General features: G+C 41.8%; 1 protein-coding gene across 1 annotated transcript in view; it reads right to left on the reverse strand.

The window, feature by feature from the left end:
* Nucleotides 1-19,609, reverse strand: part of PRTG (protogenin) — a 98,187-nt gene extending 78,578 nt beyond the window's left edge. Inside the window, exons 1-8 of the mRNA XM_078684869.1 lie at nucleotides 16,798-19,609; nucleotides 14,549-14,682; nucleotides 13,993-14,130; nucleotides 11,087-11,245; nucleotides 10,536-10,695; nucleotides 7,991-8,238; nucleotides 4,333-4,497; nucleotides 3,351-3,656 (exon numbers count right to left, since the gene is read on the reverse strand). Coding sequence (XP_078540995.1) covers nucleotides 3,351-3,656; nucleotides 4,333-4,497; nucleotides 7,991-8,238; nucleotides 10,536-10,695; nucleotides 11,087-11,245; nucleotides 13,993-14,130; nucleotides 14,549-14,682; nucleotides 16,798-16,940 — 1,453 coding nt within the window. The 5' untranslated portion in view covers nucleotides 16,941-19,609. The remainder of the gene's footprint in view (nucleotides 1-3,350; nucleotides 3,657-4,332; nucleotides 4,498-7,990; nucleotides 8,239-10,535; nucleotides 10,696-11,086; nucleotides 11,246-13,992; nucleotides 14,131-14,548; nucleotides 14,683-16,797) is intronic.
* Between the last annotated feature and the right edge of the window lie 4,054 nt (nucleotides 19,610-23,663).

Raw genomic sequence — 23,663 nt, forward strand, 5'->3', positions numbered from 1 at the left:
CAACGATCAGAAGCACCCAATCCTGGCTTGCCGATAATCATCTCAAACTCAATGCTCTGAAAACAGAGTTCCTTCTTATCTCACCTCCCACCAAGATTTCTACCACACAACTCTGGCTTAAAGACCTAACTGCACTCAATGTCCAACCCACCATCGTAGACTCAGCAAAATCCTTAGGCATTACACTTGACACCAATCTCAACATGCAGCAACATATCAGCAAGGCAACCAAGGGAGCGAACTTCCAAATCAATACCCTCAGGAAACTTAAACCCTTCCTCCCTGCCAATGACTTCCGAACTGCAGTACAAGCACTAGTCATCCCTCGAATAGAATATGGCAGCATCGTCCTCTGCGGACTCCCCCTAACTACTACTGCTCCACTAAGAGCTTCCCTAAACGCTGCAGCGAGACTCATCACTGGTTCAAGAAAACACTCACATATCTCCCCTGACTTTAAAAACCTGAACCGGCTGCCTTTCGAAGCCAGAATACATCTGAAATTCGCCTACATGACGCACAAAGCTGTCCACATGAGCTCACCAAGCTATCTCACTCAGAACCTGACAATCTCTGGAGGCTCTAGAAACACCAGAGGCACAAACAATCTTCTGCTGAAGCCTCGAAGATTCCGGAAGGAAAAAACTTATAAACGCTCCTTCTCAGGAATGGCACCCAGGATCTGGAACTCACTCCCCCCTGAAACGAGGCTTATCTCCTCCACAGCACTGTTTAAGAAAGAAGTAAAAGCTATATTCATGGCTAAATACACCTGAAGTGCTATTCTGAACTTTGTTAAGACCCCACACTGTTCTGTACTCCTTGTTTGACCCCGTGGCTTATTTGTTTTATATGTATTAATGTTTTATGTGATTTTCTTGGCTGCTACGTGTTTGTACTACTAGCATTTTTACTTACCTGTTTGACTATGTTCCCTCATGCTCCCCTTTCCTATGTGAAGCGCTCTGATATCTGTAAAGATCTTGTTCGCGCTGTACAAAACTTTCAAAATAAATAAAATAAATAAGTGTCACACACCGATAAATCAACATTTTTCTTTCAGATGCCAAAAAGGGATAACCTCCAGAGGCGGACTGGACCTTCCAAGAGACCACTGGAGAGGCCAAAGCAAGTCACATGCCAAGCACCACCAGCTTAGACCTATTGGTCTTCCACAGGCAAGAGCATGAGAATAAACTCCCAATCCTTCCCAGAATTGATAATATCATATCCTCAGAGCACAGCACAACGTGTATACTATGGAGCAAGCGCTATATAAATGCAATAAATAGCATACACCACAGACGTTTAGAGTACAGATCTTCTGGGGAAAAAATAATGTGCTAATTTGTGTGGTAGAAAGTGGCAAGGCTGTACTTTTCCTAGCCTAGTCTGCCTCCTTGTGAAATGGTCCCACTTGTATATATAGAGTTACCTGTGAATGTTGTGTGCTCTCAATCTCAAATAAACACCTTTTGAAATTTGCCTGATAGTTCTCAGGATTGGGTGGAGAAGCAGAATGCATGCACACGCTTATCGATTTATCGTTCATTCTGTCTCATACGTGGCACCCCAGGCCACTTAAAAACAGTTTTGATGTTCTTAAGAAAATGTGCAAAGGTTTCTTTGGTACCACAGGCAGACTCATTATGAGCACGTTCACTCAATTTAGGCACAATACATACCGCACGCCCAAAAGAAATTAATACAAACACCGACTAACAACTGTCTATTTTAACCGAAGTTTCATACACATAGATGTGCTATTTAAGTTGTGGCAGAATTGTTTCCTCTTAAAACAGAAACATGTGCTAAATTATTTGATTAAACAGCATAGATATCCACTTTACACAGTATGCCATTATTTATGTTAAACCCTTAGCCTCCGGCGTTGGTTGTAAAGCTTGACAGAAGAACTAAGGGCTGGTTTTCATGAGAAACAAAGTTAATTTTTGTGCCACTCAGTCCAAGAGGATAGATTTTCCATTAAGAGATTTAGAGGGAAGAAAACAAAATCTAGCCAACACTGGTAACACATAGAAGATTATAGACTAAAGAGGTGCATTTCTGACAACCAAAATGTCTCAAATTCTGTACAACATGGTACAGCTTTCAAGCTAAATCTGAGCTATATAAACAAGGCATGAATACATACATGCATAAGCTCCTATTCTAAGTAACAGAAGACACAGAGAATGGCCTCTAAATCTGAACAACCTACCAAACCTATATGTCATAGGAATCTTATACGACTAATTCAATGGTGATAAGCAAGAAAGTAAGTAAACAAAACACTAAGAGCCTTATTTAGACATTGTCCCGTCCACCATATTACAGAAGCATTATAATCAATGACACAAAACAGCAGAAAGGATATCCATCAGGTTTTGATGGAACATACCATTGGATAACTCTAAATAAGAGCCTTAATTGTTCAATCAGAATACAACCCCTGTTTTTGCTCGCAAATCATCGCTGGAACTATGTGATCCTACATCTGCATTAGAATTGATTGTCCGAGTCTTAAAAATTAGCCCATGAATTTTCTTTCCTAGCAGCATCTATTCAAGAAAGTAAAAAAAGTATTCCGCTCAGGATGCCCTAACAAGGGAAACCTTAAAACAAAACTGAAAATATACATATCTTACTAAAATTTAATAGAGGTGGACCATTCAGATACAAATTAGATTCTGAAAACCCGCTTGATCGGGAAACTCTGACCCAACAGCCATAAGTGTATGCAATCTCAAATATGTAAACCACAATGCTGTCAGAAACAGGATATTACAGGAATTGTAGGAACACTAGGTATGATGCATGGCCTACTATTCAAAGTTCCATGGCTTTACCTGTCACTATGAAACTTTTCTGTCTTCTAAATCTCATTTGGACCTCTTCTAAACCCTGTATGATGTAAACAATTAGCTGCACCAGTCAAAAACTATTACCAAAGTATCTGCCCTGGGATGATTCGTTCAGATTTCTGGCAATGGTTGATTTAATACAAAATCTAAGTACTGGCTTATGTTGATATTCTGAAAAGAACATTAATTGACAGACTCTGTTCCAGATAGTTTGCATATTCTTCAGGGATATACAAGCCTGTCGAACGCAGAAAATAAGGAATCCCGAGATACATCCATTTGAGGACAGCTAAAAAATGCATACAATATGACGGCTCAAAATGCATATATTAACAATCAATAATTGTTCATGACCGTGTCTTTTTCTTTCCACTCAAAATAAAGAATGTTTATTTCTCTTTACTTGCCAGTGCTAAGATTCCTATTTTCCATGCATTAAACACAACATTTGCAATTGCTTGATAAATACTGGAAGAAACAAAATACCTCTAACGCTTGTGGCTTTTGGGGTTTTATGGGAAGTCCACACAGAAGATTCGCCCCAGCCCACACTTGTTGCGGCAGCAATTCGCACCATGTAGACACTGTCTGGCTTTAACCCTTCTAAGAGGTACTCATTTGTGGATCCTGGAAGTTCTAGAATGTGAATGGAGTTCTCTGCGCTCAGGCGAAATGAGATACGGAAAAGCACCACATGACCCCTTCGGAACTTTGGAGGGATTGGCTGCCAAGAGATGAGTACATCGGTAGGGCTTCGACTGGTCAAACTTATTTCAGGTGCCCTTAGGGGAACTGCAAATCGGAAAAGAGAGAGCATTCCTTATCTTACAGTAAGTTACAAGCAGGCATGGTGGAAAAGACAGATTAGTGGCAGAGGTGGCCTTCATTAATTACCATTTTAGCATTACAATTGTTACCTAGAAATTTCTAGAAAATGGACTATGACCAACCAAGAAATCTTTGTCTTTGAAAGCATGATGCCAGGAATCCAACGCTCGACTTGCAGACTGATGTTTACAAAGTGGCACATTAAAAAGGTTTATAGGCAAAATCAACAGGTGAATCTGTTCTGTCTAGTCTCATATCAATTAATAGATAGGTCAAGGCACCGAGCACTACTGCAAAATACAAATCCTCCAGGTCCCTATGCCTTCTCGTAGACTAAATAATATTGTGTGCTCCCAGTGGGTGGTACTATCCTCTAAGCTAAGGGGTCTAGATGACTTTGAAAGTTTAAACTGTCTTATCAGTGATGGACCTAGCAAGACTTCAAACAAGATGCAGAGGCCAAACTGCTTGCACCAACCCTCCTCCAAGCCAGTATTATTAATGAGCAGAAAAATTAGATCCTTTCTTATTAGTAAGGACTCAATTAAATGAATTGAAAGATGCACAGAGTATAAGAGAACTGTGTTCTTTGCTCTTAGAATAAATGATCAAGATCATTCACAGTAGTGCGTTCACTTACCATCTTCCAGAGTGTTCTGTGTCACATGATCGGACATCTGACTGGCTCCCATTGGCATGTAGGCTACGATATAAAAAGTGTAGTTGCTGGCAGGATCCAAGTCATCTATGATGTAATGGGTGGTGTCATTTCCGATAACTATTTGGTACTCTTCGTTGTTCAAACCTAGACAAAGATGATTATAACACAGGCACTTGAGAAAAATGGAACATCCGCCCTTTAGAAAAACAGCCACTGCAGGCGAGGCAGGCGGCCAGATCACCCACAGCGGTCTTGTGTGTTTTTTTTGTGTCAGCCCTTGGAGCGTAGCCCACCTTGCGTGCCCTACAGTTACTGTGTCTTACTCCTCATACGAGTGGTTCAGAATAACTGCAGAACCCTCGCATTCTGCTGCTTCAATATTCATTCAAGAAACAGTCACAATAAAGCAGGAGAGACTTAATCCAGCAGATATCGCTAATGGTCTTGTCGTTCAAAGGCATCTTTAATTCCACTTATTTAAACCCAGACTCAATGAAAGCCTATTTAGGGAGCCATCATGATGGACTATGGGCAATGTGAAGGCTCTACTCTGTTCATAAAACCAAAAACAAACAAAATGAACCCATTCTGAGAGAGATCTTATTTTCCCCCTGAGAAACCCATTATGATATTGGACTAAAAGATGTCAATAGGACTGGTAGAGAATGCTCCTCTGTAAATTGCTTGCTTTATAATGAGCGTCCTCTAAAAAAAACAATTCAGCGCAATTCATATTAAAATATGCATGGCGATGTATAGAGTGGTGCTTGCCTTTGTCGGGTTTAATTCCTATAGAACAAACTTGTAAAGTGGAACAAGCCTGCCTGAAAGCCGCCATGCTTCACGGTGGAGGCATGCCCACTTAATCAAAACCCTGCAAGGGCCCGGACCCTCCTCTCGACAACTGAATTTACAAACAAAACCAAAGGCAAACTCTGCTATTAGGTTTTCCCACATTTATGAATAAACTTGATAGCATTTTAATTAGACAAGATTACCAGCATCTCACAACAGAGCCGGTGATGGCCTGTTAATTAGGACTGGCGTGGCGTGATTTCTGACCTGCCGAACGGCACCCTTGAGCGCAAATTAAAAGGGCTTCTTCGGTGCCTGAATGAATCCATGGGGCTTCCTGCCGAGGCCTAATGAAACTGGCATAAAAGAGGACAAGCCGGCCTTCCACCACAATCAGGGTTCCTTTTGTCCCGTTTCAAAACCCCCTAACAAGGAATTAACCCGCTTCCAACATGCACTCTCGCCGGGCCCTCATTATGTGGGAGGACTATGACCACACGATTAAAATGCAAAATATCCTTTAACAAAGCACCCACCTGTTGGTTTCTTTAACTAACTTTATGAAACACTGAATCTTTTTGTTTTGTTTGTTTGTGTGTGTGCATGGCGGGCAAGACCAGGGCACGGTGGGGCTGGGATTTGCCAAGGATTCCCAGAGAATTCTCAAATCTGCGCGGAAGGCTCTGGAATTAAGAAACATGGCCTTTTGTTTTTAATCACCTCCTGGAACAAACCGAAGATACTACAACTTTTTGAAATGGGGCGTAATTAGTGTTTTTAGATATTTCCGTTGTTCTACAGTTGTGAACGTTTTGGGACCTTGTAAAAAACATCACTATGTCTATTTGAATGGGTAATGGGAACGTTTTGCTAAGGGTAGCGGGCTTAGGCACTTCTATGCAATACCCTTTTGTTTCATCGGGTTTAAAAACCGACCATTAAAATGGAACACAAATGAACGCAAGACAGTTTATTCTGCTGCATCTCGTGCTTTGAAACAGCTCTAATAACGAATTTAAAGAGTATGAGGAGCAGTTTTAGGATGAAATAGCAATAGATTCCTAATGGGTCACCCTACAAAAATCCTGCTCTATTGCACTTTCAGGTAGGATGCCCAGAATAGATTTTTGCTGGAGTGAAATATTGGGATTCATAAGAAAATAAAAAAATAAAGTGAACACGCTTGAAAATCGAGATATCTTTTGTTAGCTGAGCCTCCGAAAGGCCAGCAGGATTCGGGCAGACTCAGTCATCGCAAAAAGAGTTTTAAAAATCTGAAAAACTACAAAGAAAATTAGTCCCCAGACAGTGATCCTATGTGTATACCTTACACTCAAGGAGAATCAGTTTGCTTGGGAATGCGATATGGCAGTGGAGCCACTCTGCCATATTATGGGCATAAGAACAAGTGGAAAGAAGGCAGGTTGGCGGTCTAATTGCCTACACATGAGGTTTGCACAGTATGGTCGCGAAAAGGGGGGCTGAGATGTGATCAGTTATAGCCCGTGTTTTTTAAGTTGAAGCCGAAATTTTCCTACTCAATGTCTTACTCATTTATGGGAGGGAATTGAATCTTTTACAATGAGTTGTTTAGAATTTGAAGCAATTCGGAATACAGGATCAGTATGGTCTTCCCCTCCCAAAAATGATAAGGAGAGGGGCAACGAAGTTGTCAGTAAGTGACCGAAGGAAAAAAAGAAACTAACAGCAAGTTAGATCTAATGGGAGAATGAAGGGGGTAGCTTGGTTTATACATCATCAAATAACAGTTGACCTCAGAGTTGGATCTAACGGTAATAGACAACTGTCTTTTTTAAGAGCACAAACCTTTCCTGCAGATTTTACGACGATTTTATACGTTTTTTTCAACAGTAGGAGAAGAGTAGGATAAATAAAATCACCCGGGGAAATACTTTCTGCATACTGGAAAAGCAAAGTCCTGCGCAAATCCCGATTTGGGCGCATACAGGAGTTTGTATGTTAATTGCACACACTAGCAAAAAAGGCTGGAGCAAAGTGTGCAAGTTAACACTGCAAATTCGGATTCTGCGCACGTTGGAATGGAGCAAACATGTACACTTACCACATTACCCACTTCTACGGTATGAGTCTTTGAAAGGGGCAGTAATTGTGCATCTGCATAATTCCACACCCTACAGTATCACAAATCGCAGGTGTGGCATTAGTGCATCTGCCATCAAATGTGATGTTAGCATTTTGCACGGATTCCAGAGACTAATTACTTGAATTAACATTTGAAAACGAATTTGAGACAGAAATTTCCAAGAAACCAACTTCTAAGCTCCAAACGACAAAATCAGTTTGGCAATTCACTAGCGGGCAGCTGCACAACGCTCAGAGAAGAGGGTGGTCTTTAGTTCCATTTACACAGGCACCATTATTTTGGTTGAGGAGGACTACTTTAATATCCTGGATTACTCCTGTCTGTTGTTATCAGGCAGAGCATTCGACCATCATGGCAACAGAAATTGAAGCTTTTTTGGTCCATTTTCTATAGCATCATATGTTATTGAGCAGATGTTCCCCATCTGACCTACGGTGAACTTTAGCATCATATACCCTGGTGCCTATTTTTCTAACACGTTCACATTAATTAAATATGGCAAAAAGTAAATTGCTAATAATTAGCAAAACTATGATTTTTGCAGTGTTTGTCAGCACAATAGTGAGTGGTGCCACTGTTTGCGAGTATCGTCAAATGAATGGTCAACAGCCAGCAAGGGGGATAAAAGGATGTCAGAGTATGAATCTTCCTTATTTTTATATGTTTAGGGAATGGGGCATAAAGCGTATTAAGATACATTTTGTTCGTATCCCTCACCTTCAGCTTTCATGTAGTGTACAGAGTATGCAATGACTTTGTCAGAGTTGTAGAGGGGACGCTCCCAGGCCAGAAGGATGGCAGAACTTGACATGGTCTCTGCACGAATGTTGCGGGGTGCGCTGGGCCGGTCTTCAGACATCACCACAATCAATCGGGCCCGGGCCAGGACTGATCCTTGGCTGTTCTCAGCCATGCACTGGTACACTGCATCATCTTCTGGAATAATTTGGTTAATCACCAACTTGCTAAAAATCAAAAACAAAAGAAGATAGCTAAGTTCGATTTCTTTTCTTCAACAATAAATCACCATGAGCATGTTAAGGAGGACAAATATTTGGCCAGAGCAGATGGACAAACCAAGGATATTTCATGATCATAGAGGGCAGTCGTTTCTAATACTGCCTGGAATTGTAAGCATTAATGACAATAGAACACACACACACACATAGCATATATGTAAATGCATTGAGAATAAAATGATAGGTTTTCCCATTGTTGAGGGAGAGAAGGGCTGTGACTCCTGGGTATTTGTGGTTAACTCTGCAACCACAAGACCATATTCATCCACTGGTCCTAATCAATGGACATTGTTTTATGAACGTTAACTGCTCTTTGAAGAAAACAGCTCTTCCAAGCTAACTACCACAAAATAAACAAGTAATATAAAAAATATAGAAGGAGTAACACGTGGACTATGGTCCCATATTGCCATTTCAGGGTTTTGGAGACGTTTACAAACCACTAGGGCTTCAGTCTTGTGGCTTGTGTCACCACAATTCTTTGATGCAATATTTTGGATCATATTAACATATTATTCTCCACACATCTGCATGTATGATTTATGCCATACTGTTTAGCATGTGTAATAATTATGAATATTAAACCAGAACTAGGAACGCTTCCATGCATCACCCTGCAAGTCTATGAGGAAATGTAAGCCTTGTATAGAATGCCAGCCCTCAAGTTTTGAGTTGGCTCAGTAATTTTTAATGCATGGCAAAAGAAAACGGGCATCTTGAGCCACCTCAACGTAAAGAGCAATTAAAACTGAGAAAAAAGTCTCAGTATAGGGCTTTTCAAAACTGTAGTTCAGAGCACATAGATATTTACTAGTTTCGAAATCATCCAAAAAAAACGCCCCCAATAAACACAGAATCTTAACACTGGTTTTGGAGATGCAGGCCGAACAAGAACCAAGAGAAGACTCACTTTGTATTGTAAAAAGAATATAGTAAAAGCAATACTGAAAATATGAACGGGCCAGGACTTACAATGTATCTTATCATGATACACTTTGGAAAAGCGCATACCACAATGAGGTGCGCCATTAGGACCCGGCCCCCGGGGTCCTGGTCACGTACCGTGGCTAACTGCGACTCGATCGGCTGCAGTAGGATTGCCTGATCACTTCTGGGGGACGAGTGACGTCACTTCCGCCGGCTCCGGATGTTGATTGGGGGGGTGGTGGAGGAATGGTTAGGTGGCCTATTTAGGGCAGCAGGCCCAGGCCCTCTTCCTCTTTACCATTTACACTCAACGCCGGTGCGGGAGCTGAGTACTTACGCAGAATCTCCAACCCATCCATCCCTTTGAAGAAGGTTTTGGGAGTGTTTAAAAAGTTGAGTTAGAGTTGTAGTAAGGAGACCACATAGATTGCCTTACACCGTCAATGGAAGTCATCCTGCATACTCCCTTGGCCAGCACTGAGGGAGCTGGAGGGGAGGAGGGAGGGGGCGATAAGCTTACCCCAGAGAGAATGGGTACACCAGCTGGAGGCAAGGGCGCTAGGTTATACAAGCTAGAGCATAGGGCTGCTGCCCCTGGTTATACCGTATGAGCCCCCTGGGCAGCCTGTTGTTGGAGGGGTGGACCCCTAGGGTTGCGGACAAGGAGCAGATGGCAGGGGCTCACATCTCAAGGATGTAGGTGGGTTACACCTGCGTGGTTCTCCTTTGGAGCGGGCGCGGGCCGGAAGGCCCCTTCGTGCTGGATAGATAGATAAACATGCGAGAAGCTCATGGACTTGTCTTCTGTATATAAAAATGATTCTGCCATTTTGCTGCTATTCTTATGCGGAGAAGATCCGCATCCACGTAAATATGATTTTTGAAACTTGTGCTTTTAATGTTGACTCATGTTTGAATCTTTAGATCATGCTAGAAAAATGTATTGTCATGTTTAATTGTGATGTTTTAATAAACATGGCCTCTTTCACCCACAATGCTTGATAGTAAGTTATTGATTGTGGTGTTGACGGGCGTGGGGCCGGGAACAACCTGGGGGATCCAGGTCCTATTTCCACTGGGTAAACAGGCAAGTCCTTTTACTTTCCTGCATTTCCCCAGTTACCCCAGCCTGTTACCACCTCTCACCTCAAACATTTTTTGACATAAGTTTCATCATCTCCTAAAAGACTGCTTTAGTTTATCACTCATAGCTCTGCCCAGCCAATGGTTCCACCAGACACAAAGAGAAGTTTCTCTCGCTTCAATGCGAAAACTGATAATCCTTCCGATGAACTCTGTGGCAGGACAATATTTACCTGTTGTACATTTTTATTCTTCCATTGGAGTGTATTCTCCTCCCATTTTTCAGCCACGATATCTTGGGACTTGGAAGTCCCTCCGCCTGGCACACAAATCGAGCAGTGCCTGCCCTGGGTCGTGTCAAACTTTCTGGCCACTCGATGAAGGAAGGGGGAGCTGGAGACACAAAATGCAATAAGAACATCAAATTTACCAAGTCAGTAGATTGTGCAAAGTGAATTGATTTTACACACACACACGTTGTCCTTTCCACCCTCTGCGTGTAATTTAAGCTGAAAGGATTTCCCAGTTATTGAATCACACCAGCATTGCATTGAGGTATGCAGAAATGTAAAGGACCAACAAAGATAACACTGTGTACTTGTATTCATTCGGAAAGAAAAACTGTATTTATTCGGAAAGGAAAGGGTATTAATTAGTTGTGAAATGTAACACATAATCGCCATTTTGGCAAACCCACCCCCAAAAGGACCACGGTGAAGAAAAAAAACTATATTTGAACTCTAATGAAGTTTTCATGACCCCAATGCATTAAAAATAGGTTTACCTAAAACAGTGACGGTTGCCATCGCAACTGTAAAGTTGCGCGTGCCTGGCGTGGAGGCACGGCATACATACACGCCAGAGTGTTGCAGCTTTACGTCTGATATAATGAGGTTTCCATTTCCCAGCACTCGAGTGTTGAAGACATCAATTGGTTTGTGATCTGTTCGAGAGAAGTTCCGAGTTAGAAACACCCATCAGGCAAGTTAAAATATTAAACTAAAGTATATTTGGGATGAACAAGATGGAACCTCTAAACAGATAGTTCCACAAAAGTGCCCAAGACTTTTTGTCCAGCAATAAAACCGTAACAGCCTTTTATACTATTATCAAAACCACCTATACAGATACCTTTTTTTTTTTTGCAGAGTTTTATATAGCGCGAACTAGACCCGAACCGAATCAGGTATCAGAGCGCTTTACATAGCACCTTTATCTCTGCACAAGCAATACGCAATTGGTAATGTAATGAAATCTCACAAAGAATACAAAATGTCTTCTTCTTCCAGGTCTTTGTCTCTTTTGGAACAATAGTTAACAGTGTTACCTACCCATTTCAATACATTCAAAACCTAGCATGTACCACCTCAGACCATTTTACAGATCTGAGAAGCAAACTGCTGCCTGCCATCACAGCAATATCACCACCCGACTGGTCACCTCAAGAAACTTATTGTGGTGCAGCAAATTGCAATAGACCAAACATAATCAGTCCAGAGAGAAGCACTCTCCCCACAAAGTCCCCAGTTAGATCATCCATTTTTTTTACCTCTACAGATCTTGTTGAAAATTCTTCCTACGATTACTTGGCTTTTACTGCTTAGGAGCCGTTTCGGCTTAGTAAGTCAATGATATTTATTTTAGTTCCGCAAGTTCTCAATCAAGTCTTTCAAATCCTGGCTCTCAGAACAGTACAAAATATTTTTTAAAACCTGATAATGGTTTAAAATATCTGCTATCTCTACTTGCTGTTCATACAAGATTGCACAATCCGTGGGAGTGCCCCTGTTTTTCTTCCAAACTCATCTCCTGCCCCGTATTCTTGACTGCACTCCGGCTCCTCTCATCAGAGTCTCTAATACGTTCTTCGTACAAAGCACTACAGCTGAAGGACAGTGGGGATTCTTTCTCTGTGCTGTCCTCCACTGCCTTAAATAGTTTTCCTCCTCAATGGAGAGCCCTTTTTTCTTACATTTAGAAATAAACTAAAAATTGTTTGCAGCTCAATTTCCGTTTATCAACAGTTTTGCTCAGCTGCTAGAGCCATGAAGCTTAACGGTGCTTGCTTACTCTACTAATACCCTCACAAAACAAAGTAATTGATTAGCATGACAGCAGCCTACCGTTCCCCTGGATGTCAATGAATGTAGGCAGCAGACCAGTGAAAGACCGGATTGTCTCCTGTACCACAACACACCTTTCCCACTCATCTCATGCCTGTTCCGACAACAAAGCTTTGATTCAGCCAATGACCTATGTTCCCTAATGTCATTGTTACCTGCCTAAAAACCCTAATTTGATTAGCGTCCCCTGTGAATCAAGAGAAAGGATCTCAATAATTAGTTGCCATCTACCTAAAGAGGTGTGACCTGTATAAAAGTCTTACTATCTTCATGTATCCAAGGGAAGGATTGAATCACTAAAAGACAATGGTTCTCCCCATGCTTCTCATCATAACCTGTGTCCTCATGTCACTTTTACCAGGATAAAACCCTAGTTTCAATATATCTTAGGTGAATCGAGAGAAAAGTTCTCAATAATTAGTTGACATCCACCTAACTTTCTATTTAACTAATCGAATTCACATGATCTCTCGGTACAGTCCTTTTTAAGGGCCAGCAGTTTACGGTCTATTTATTTTAATGTAAGCCTCATTAATCTTAACACAAATTAGGGAGATGAAAATAGGGAATCCTGTGCTTCTAAAGTTAATAAACACAGCACATCAAATACCTTCATCTGCAGTGTGCAATGCACTTTCGAGAACAGTCATTACTTAGTATGTTTTACTGGAGCAAATATGTGCCATAAGACTTAAATAACCATCCTCAACCAATCTATATTTAGGTGTTCCATATCAATAACCACCCTACCAGCACTGTACCAAAATCGAAGACTGGATGCTGCCTGTCTGTCACCTCCGTGAAGCAGAGACTAGAAATACATAGACATACCTGCTTGAACTACCCGTTACATGGGTAACCATTAGTTTATTCTCTCCTTTTTGTCTTTCTACAGGTCATTGTGCTTGTAGCAGACCGCTGTAGGCACATTTAGCCTAATTATTTCACTTTTTTTGTAAATACACTGTGATATTTATCTAGAAATACGTGAGTAAGGTGGGGAAGTTGTGCCCCCGTCCTGAAGGAGCTTGCCTCCGAAACATGTTGACGCACACCAGAGGTCCTGTTCTTTAATACAACAGATTCGGCCTCACACTGCACCTTTTTAATAGTACCAGCCAGAGTTTAGAATAAATTTTCCATACACTCATGTGCCAGGTACTTTTTAAATCTTCACTATATCCCACCACTCACTTGTAAAAACACCCCACACACACGCACCACATATAGTCATTAACTATAAGTGCTCCCGCGTATTCGTTGGTCGCAGCACGCCGCATCCCGTTAGAGGGGTGCGAAGACCCCGATGATGAAGCATGACACCAAGGGGCCTTTTGGTGTTTTACAAAACACTGAATGCTTCAACATTTGTAGAAACACTTCACCCCACTTTTGTGTTGGATTCTCCTTGTTTATTAAAATAAGACTTAAATAACCATCCTCAACCAATCTATATTTAGGTGTTCCATATCAATAACCACCCTACCAGCACTGTACCAAAATCGAAGACTGGATGCTGCCTGTCTGTCACCTCCGTGAAGCAGAGACTAGAAATACATAGACATACCTAACCGACTCCATGATACAATAGGTCTGGGATTTCCTGTGGCCACGCACTCAAGGATGACCGTTTGATGCAGAGTGGCTGTTATATTCTGTGGTCCAGCAAGGATGACCGGCTTCTGGAAAGATTCAGGATCAGACACTGTTAAAAAAGGAAACAAAGACTTGTAAGAAGCCAGGCCTGGCTGTCAATATTCTTGTTACATAGGAGCCCAAATTTAAAGCGAGTTTAAGCAGGTGTGACACAAACTTCCAAGTCCTCCATCACTGCAACGCCAGGGGCATTCATTAAATGACAGAAGCAGATTGCAACAAGAACTGATACATTTATGCCAATGCTAAGCCCCCCCCATGCCTCAATTTGCAGCCGCAATGAGGAAAATAAAGGTACTTCATGTGACTGTCAAGAGAGCGTACTGGTGGTACGTCTGCATGCACTACAGAGAGCAGGGCTATTGCCACTTATCACTCACCTTAAAATTGGCTCCGCAGCACCCAGAGCAGGGTAACCCTGCCCCAAATAACTCCCTCATGCAAAGTGTTCAATGCATCCTCATTACCTGGAAGGACGGTGAGCGCTGCCTCGACACTTTTTCTTCTATTTGCAATAGTGGTAGCAACACAGCGGTAGTTCCCAGCATCTCTACGGTCAACACCATGGATCTGAAGAACTCCTCTTGATAAGACCGTTATCCTGTCAGGAAGAAACCCATGTCAATGTTTTACCAGAGGGCACATATTTAGCCGACACCTGATCAAAAATGCAGCAGATTTTTCAATGCTAACAGTAACAACGTTACAAAAAAGCCTGCATTTTCCAATAACAGAGGTCCAAGCTCAGAAAAAGGAGAAAAAAAATGATCTCAGAAGAAATTCTTTCCTACGTTCTGGTGCATAATAGGCTGCAGTTGTGCAACCTGCTATGAACCTACAATGTTACCACAGATGAAAGCCTACAAAGCCTCCTGTGACTCTGAGGCCATTTTTTTTTACTTGCCAAAAAAGTCACATTGTCCTTAAATGGGGCCTTTGATTGATATGGAGGTGTACTACAAAAACTGTTCATGGCTTTATTTTCTCATTATTACACATTTCACACGCTGCTGAAACGTAAATTTTTCTTTAAAAAAAACACATTTTACCAAAAATATTGACAAAACGCTCCTGCTTTTCAGAGACACTTGGAAAGTGACTCAATGAGCTTGAGGTTTCATGCTTCGCAGAATCTCGCACCCCTAACGACATTCCCCGGAGGAGGGTGGGTTTGGAAAGAGCTGTGTCCCAATTAGTTTTAAGATCACTGTACTTTATTTTTTTTAGCCTCTTGTAATTTTAATTATAAATAACACGGTTTTATGATCATGAACAGCTGCTGAGAGCCCTATTTAAGGTGAAAATTACTTATGATCACAAAAACCCAACTGCTCAAAAGTTATTCCATAGCTTAGCCCAATAAATACTTCACACGGTCCCATTAATGAAAACATGGTAAAAGTGCCTGTGATGTGCAAAAAAAAAAGAAAGAAACGAAATAATGAACTATATTGCCGTTACTTTGCAGTACTTCTTTCACTATGATTTAACCATGGGACCGGCTGCACAAAAGCACCTTGAAGGAATTAAGTTCAGTGTCTCGGACCGTTAAAAAAATGGCACACTACAACACCATCTTCCAATACAAGAAATCATCTATGGTGATCCTCTGCATAACCCATCTCTTGTGAATACTTTTATAGTGAACTTGGCCTGGCACTTTAAGAAAAGTTGCTTTGTAGGCAAACAGCACACAGTACTCATTACCCCTATAATTGCAAAAAGGAGATCACAGGATTAGGTCCTCCAAGGCTTTCCCATCAACACCTGCCCTTTGCGAAAATAGGTGTCATCTGGAGCTTCCGCCTCCCCATGCACTGGACTCGTTGAACCACCAATTAATACCATCGGGCAGCCATGTCACCTCGTAGAACAGGCCCACACTTTCTCAAACTGATGCCACAGTGACAATCCCCTCCATGCCATTTTACAGAACGGCTATGAATGCACAATGACCGCAAAAACATTACATAATTACAGAGAGTTTGGAAAACAATGGTGCATGGTGTTCCCTCTGCAAAGAATTGGGGAGACATTATTCGCCCTATTCAGTCACAGAATGTTCTGCTGGCCGGCAAAGTCTTGCTTGTGTGAAGCGCACAATCAAGCAACACCACAAACATGCCTGCCCCTCGAGAGAAGTAGGTGCTAATTTTACAGAATCTCCCTTCGACAGTTTGCAGGACTTGTCTCAGTTGTGTTCTGAGGGTGACACCAATGAGCCATAGACGTGTTGCAAGAGGGGAGTATTTCTGTGGACTGGCCTGGGTGGTGATGCGAGAAGTCATGGCACAATACTTTAATCCTTTATGTCCAAGTGTCATGAAATACCGCCATGGGATGGTAACAGCACTAAACCTTCACTTTCAGGAGCAACTTAACTATCAAAAGTGATTGTGAGTCAAGACACATTGTTCACTGCATCGTGTTCAATTACTTTTAATATTCACAGTTGTATGTCCAATTACATAAAATACACACTAGATAGCTTTCCCAGTGTTATTTTCACAAATTATTTTACATTTCTGTAAAAAGTATGGATACAAGGAAGTTGCTAAATTTTGTATGTTTGACATAATCAAATTCTAAATAAGTGCAAGGGAACAAAACGAGTTTGTCTCCAGTTTGTCTGGGTGACTGCTTAGAAATATTCCCGAGGTATTGCTGAAGGGAGGGGTTAGGGGGTGGGGGAGCTAACGATATTTCTGTTACACACCTGTCCATGGCCAGAGGCAAAGTTGTTCGATTCAGTTCCCAAGTGATGATGGCGGGAGGGTTTGCAGTTATTTTGCAAGAAAATCGTGCAACGCCTCCTTCTTGGACCTCGATGGAAACTGGTTGCTTTTCAAACGCGGACATGCCTAGGAAAAAATGGAAATTGTTGCAGTTAAAAATGATGGTTCAGATGCTACTTTTGGAAACTGGATTTATTCAACAATCTGTATATACAATTGTGGGAATCAGGTTGAATTTCTTGTCAGACAGACGAGCTAAAAAGAGCAGTACGAGCCATCACCAAGTGACGGTGTTTCATTGTGGTCCACGCAGACAGACACATTAGGTTAACCTTGTTGCATCGGGAGGCCCTCCAATGAAAGGCGCCTGCAGGGCAAGGGGTCTCCATCCACTCAACAAAAGTAGCACCATTAACTCACCTCGCAGAATAGTGCGAACTTCAGAGTGGGTTCATGTACAAGTACTTACTGTTTTTGACAGAGTGGAGACAAATTTCCCTCATCCACACCCACAATAACTCAGCAATTAGGAATTTTAAAACATCTTCAAAAGGTGTACTTCTTTTTTGAATGCTACACTGTTAGGTAAAGGAAGAAAGGGCTGTGAGTTTTGGACTAAATCATAATGCAGAAAGCATTATATGGATAATCGGTATCGAGCTATGAGTTGCACTGCTTTTATCGCATGAGAATATGTAGGAAACGAAACGCTTCCCGTGTAGTGCCTGCAGTAAGTCGCAAGGACTACCAGTATGTGACCCTTGATGTAGCGAAGATCAATGCAAATTGCTGTAATGATGCAGTGAATGATTATTTTAAGGATTCAAACGGTGAAACCGACCATTTAATACAGACTGAAGATATGGACTCCTTGACCAGCCAGATACATCTAATAGATTATCATCATCGAGGAAATCTCCATAGATTGGCCTGGAAAATCAACTGTTCGAGAGCATTATCTCCAAAGTGAAGTACGCTACAATAGCAGCAGCAATGGAATACATACGTCACACTGTGCATGATCAGAGCAAGTCTTTGGGAACCATGTGTTACACAGAACTGGAGCACTTAGCAGCTAAAAAAAAGACACTATATAATTATATCTCCAATATCTTCTAAAAAAGGGTATATATTTTGTTCACCTTTAGGACACCGTAAGAAATGTGATTTTTATGTCCGGCTTAAAAGCGCAGTTGTCTCCATGACATGCTGTTATAGATTCTTTCAGATATACATCGAGTATACTTTGGCTCCTCCAAGAGTATTCCTCCCACCTTATTTTGTTTTATGTATCATTTTATCACCTATGGAGGGCTTGCATTACAATGCATGAGGGATATTTTACATCTCAAAAACTGAATCATCACACGTTTTATTCATACATGTTTTTGTAAAGTGAACGATTCCCCTTTTTTTGACTGAAATATATAAAAAAGACGAGTTTGCAGCACTAAAATCACGATTCTAATGAAAATTGCAATAATTTTATGCCAAGTTTAGCACAAATCCATTGAGCGGTTTTGGTTGTAGGTGTAAGCAAAATGTACTTAGGCTGTTAAAATGAGAAAAGGGAACTTTTTGACTCTCATTAACCAGTGCTTTACATGAGCAGGTACTGTCTGGTACGGAGTACCTACACTTCTTTAATTTAAAATGGAAAGTACCTGCACTTCTCAGAACTACTGCAATACATTTCATGGGAGAGTACTGGTACTTCTCAGGGGCAGACGGGTAGTCCAAATAGTGAGTGCCTGCACTTGTATTTTTCAATTTAAAGCACTTCCAATAACTATTTCCCCCCTGCAATAGATCTTAACGAAATTAACAAAACCTATCAATCCGCCCATTCCAGGGCTAAGAATCACAGATTTCAACCCTGCATGGGCTTGTAAGGGGGGAAATATTGAGTGCAGGCTATGTTCCTTTGCTAAAATATCCTAGTTACATCTCCTATGCTGTTGCCCCAAACTGAAAAATCAGCGCCTGCGCCTCCTTTGCCCGCTATTCATCGCAAACGGGGCAAGAATCTGCTGGAGGGCTCGGCTCTGTGTTTCTCCGGTTCAACAGTACGTATTTTAGCAAGACTGGGGAAATTCACACACCTAATTACGACTGCCATGAAGGAGGCACCACAAGGCGAAGTCACTACTGTCTTATTCTGAAAACTCCATCCACATTAGAATGCCACGCTTTATACCATGTTTGTTCGTAAACACGTGCCAGTCATTACGGAGTCATTGCAGTGTGTGTATGTATCTATGTATGTGTATATATGATGCAGTGACTCCAGATGCATTGATACAACGGACAGGTGTACATGCACGCATGTATATTGACACACAAACACTTGCAAGCATATGGTGGCACGTTCAGCGGACGTCGCGTGCACTACCTCGGTAGTGCTGCGCACGTCCGCTGAACGTTCCGGCCCCGCCCGCGCAATAGAACGTTCCGCACCAGCACGGAACGTTCGGCGCAGCGGAGGGGGTTAATATGGTAGCGGCAAGCACATTCAAGCCAGATCTACGAGCTTTGACAGTGCTGTTAGAAAGGTGGGCCACTCATGTAGGGTGACCAGAATTTTAAAGCAGAAACTAGGACATTTCACAAAAATAGAATAACTATAATTTTACGTCAAGCAAGCGCACAGAATGACAGCGCTCCTCAACAGAGAATGACAAAACAGGCAGTAAGAACATACATACGCTGCAATTTTTAAACCCAGTAGCTTGCCTGTGAATTAAATCGCTTTCTTGGGACAACTACTAACTATCCCTCCTTTGTAAAACATAAAACACCTCCCCCCTTTTTTAGTCGACCCTCTCCAAAAACCGGGCGTGAGCTAAATTTCTTGAAATCTGTCCGGACAGTTGGTGGAAAAAACGGGGACTGTCCTGGAAAATCCAGGACGCCTGGTCACCATACACTCATGCCCCTGCCCTTTGGACACAAAGCACTTCATGATCATGACGACTACTTCCCTTGCGTTCCTCGCCCCTCGCCCAGCCCTTAAAGCTCTGCTGTTTGAGGGCCGGCCGTACCCCATAAACTCCGCAAAGCACGATGTGCTCAGAGGCCTGCCCTGTCTTCACAAACAACCCTAGAGATGGCAATAAAGGCAACTGAATATTCCTGCGTCCCTCTCCTCTAGGCAATTTTTCAATTTACTGCTAAAACAGAGAGCCTCTGGCATTAATGTACTGGCGATAAAAATACAGCAGGCGACAGAGAGCAAACTGGAACCGGCGACAAATAACTGCCCAGTGGGCAAGGTTTCCAGAGCCCTGCCTGCCCTGTGTGACACACGATCCCTACCAGCGTGATGACACCGTTTCAGTACCAGGGAGAGGACACACTTTTCTACATCAACTACTAAGAGCTAAAACTACGCCGCAAAAGGCCTTTGCGGTAGATTAGCATCTGCAGACGTCAGTGCACAGGTATTTGACTCTTCATTGATTCGCCAACTAAAATTACAATGCGGAGTCAGGAGTCCCCCGACGCTTCCCTCTCCGCGAGACGTGCGTCAGCACGTGAGACGTGCGTCCAGCACGTCACACTGGAAGGAAAGCGTAGCCGACGGCGGCTCGTGAACACCGCTGAATTCGAACCTAGAACCGCAGCGAGAGCTCGCTTTCAAACGTCAACAGCTATCCGCATCATTATCGTGGCAGGAGGCAGATCAACATGCCACGTTTGAGGCAACGACACCAACAATATGAAACAGGAAAACGTTTAAAAAAGAATCCCTGGGAAGTACATCAAAATACGCACAGAAAATCAAAGGTACAGGATATCCCGCCGGAATAGTCATAAAAAGAAAAGCGCATATAATGAATTTAAATGAGGCTCATTTGCATAGTCGGTTGTTCTCAGTAAAACCCTGCTTACTAAAGAGGCAACAGATCAAGTTTGGAAAACTGATTCCTAGGAAAACAACTGACAAACTAAGGTTATCTAAGACAGTGATATTTTGTGGAGTGAGTTGCCTTTGCTCTTTTACTTCCGACATGAAAACAAATTAAAAAAAAGTGGGTGTGGGGGGAAGATTTCAGCTAAAAATTGAGATTTTTCCTCCTACAGACAGATCATTCTGCATGGTAGAGAACGTTAAAACCCAATTTGAGTAATGTATTAAAAGCACTTGTCAGCCTCCACGGGTCTGTCCGTTATAAAAACGATTTTAGATAAACCGTTTTGATAGAGGTGGGGCATTACTATTTTGCATGGATATTTCACACAATTGGATAAACAAACGTGTGAGGGAGGTTTGTTAACCCCTGTGTGTAGGAATGCAAGGTGTATGGGTCTATGCATCACGAGTACAAAAGTAGTCACAGTCTAAGCTCAAACGCGGTGGTTTTATATAATCTTATAGAATGTATTTATGCCACTGTAAAATGTGTTTATGTCTTAGACTGGAACAGAAATAGAGATAGAAATCTGATGTTTCAATACTGGTAGGTAGTGTCTACTGTCACGTTTCAGGGTTGACATTTCGTGCAAACGTGTGGAGCCACTGATATAATGGCCAACTAATCTAACAATCTCCCTTTTGTTAATCCTATTTACCTGATACTAATTTATTTGACTACGAAAGCTGCGTGCGATCAGGTCTATGAATGCATTAATTCCGGCTTGCCAATCAGCCAGCTGCATGAAGGTTATTGAATTCCATTGTTTGCTTCCACTCAGCTTCATTCTGAAAGGAGTCCTGCTGTGGGCTTCATCCCCTGCTAAACTGCACGCTTACCTAGTGGATACGAGAGGCAACATAGCACATTCCAACTTCTATTTCCAAGGGAACGAAGCATGGAGAATTCAGTGTCCTTCACAAAAATGTCTCAAGCGAAGGTACACTTACTTCTCTTTCTGACACCAACGTTTCTGCCGAATGAGTGTTTGGAGTCTACTGATCTGTCCAAGACGTGATTGTCAGAATCTATGGGTTTTATAGGGGCATTGAAGTTAGTGCCAGAGGGCCCACACCTCTTTTGTAACAGGTAGCACCCCAAGCCCTTGCAGAAGCCCTTAGCAACCCTTGCTCGGGTAGGGACTCTAAAACAAGACCTAGATGATTTCAGTAAAATAGAAGACAAGTCTATCACTACAAAGCAATGGGCCCACTGAGGGAGATGACAAGGTCTGAGAAAACGCCTCTTTAAGTTCAAATTGATATAAAATGAGTAGGCAGACAGTGCAGAAAGAGCGACATGCTCCAGTTAAATTAGAGCCGGCAAGAAAGTTGCAATATAGTGCTAGAACAAATGTGTTCATATTTCATAAGAGATCGTATTTAGTAGTTTACTTCAAAACCAAATTGCAGGTTAATAACACTTAAAAAGCATTCATAAAAGCTTGAAACTTGTGAACCATATCAAATTAACAATGAAAGCATGATAAGATTTGTACCTTTGCGTTATTTATACATATTTGTAGTTAAAGTAAGCTGCTGTAGTTATAAGTACACATCAATTTCAAATATAAATACCCACATAGGAGTAATACGCTGGTTGAGAGAAAATGGATAAAACACATGAATTTCAATTATTGAAGCTGTACATCATACAACTGAGGTGAACACTACATGCCTCCAAATTTCACAAATTAAGAACAAATACAAATTAGAGATCTAACATGTGGAACAAATGAAATATCACAGCTTAACTGCATCATCGCATGTCTTAAAATGAAAATGTTACTCAAACTGATACAAACAAGTTTGACTTCCAAAAAACCTATTCAGTAAGCTTCCAAGATATACACTTTTGATTATTTGCAAACAAACTTCCTAGATGGGTTCAGAAGGATTCTGACAAGAACAGAGTTGAACTGACGAGTAGGTAGTTATTCTGGATATTGAGAAGCACTTTCTGTGTAATACAAGTACAGAAAAACAACCAACTGAGCCCTTGTTTTCTAACATAATGAATTGACTTACTGCAAAATAATGCAGAGATTCTTGAGTAATGATGTAGCACTAGTGAGGAAAGCCCCCAACTCTGATTTTTCACTTTGCCATTTAGACCAATTAATTACAGGGATTCGTGTTCCATGCAAGGGGAACCGTGTAAAAGAACGAACAACTTGTACAAAGAAATGCAGGTTCTCGAGTCTAACACCTACAAATCTAGTTTTATATTTGGGGATAAAATGGGTTGCATTACTTAGAATGGAGACATGGGTTCCCTAATGGATCAGCAACGGAGGAGGACCAGAACATATAAGACTTTGCAAAACAGTGGAAGATGGAGAATATCTCTTCATTTTGTACATTAAGAGGTTAGAGCTAAAGTTTTCTATTGTACGAAGGCATGGGAGCAAGAGCTAGAGTTGCAGAAGTTGGCCAATGAAAAAAAGAACTAGTTGGAAGCATAAAAGTATGCAAATCTGTTTCTCTCGCTCCCTTTTTTAAAGTGCTGGACCAATCCATATGTTCAGAGCACCACTCAAAATCATAAGCACACCTAATAACCTGAGAAATCCCACTCCACCTATATGCTCTTCAAACCATGCATGCAAACTCTGCTAGCACCAGTGGCGGATCCTCTGCTAAGGCGGCGGAGCATCGCTCCACATGAAAAATTATATGATAATAACATAACGTTATTATCATTTTATTTTGCCAGTCCTGGCACAGTTTTGATTAAGAGGCGGGTCGGAGTTGGGCTGGGCTGTCAGCCAGTAGGGAGAGGAGTGGTATGTGCACTTAAGTGCGCATGACGATTTGGTCTGCCGTATCAGGCTAGCCCAAATCCTCATCCACACTTTGCATGTTCTCCACCCAGGCTGCATTACAGCCTGGGTGGAGAACATGCCCTGGCTCCCGCTGCAAGGTAAGTGCATT

This window comes from Lissotriton helveticus, chromosome 3_2 (genome assembly GCF_964261635.1).
Source record: "Lissotriton helveticus chromosome 3_2, aLisHel1.1, whole genome shotgun sequence".
NCBI lineage: Eukaryota > Metazoa > Chordata > Amphibia > Caudata > Salamandridae > Lissotriton > Lissotriton helveticus.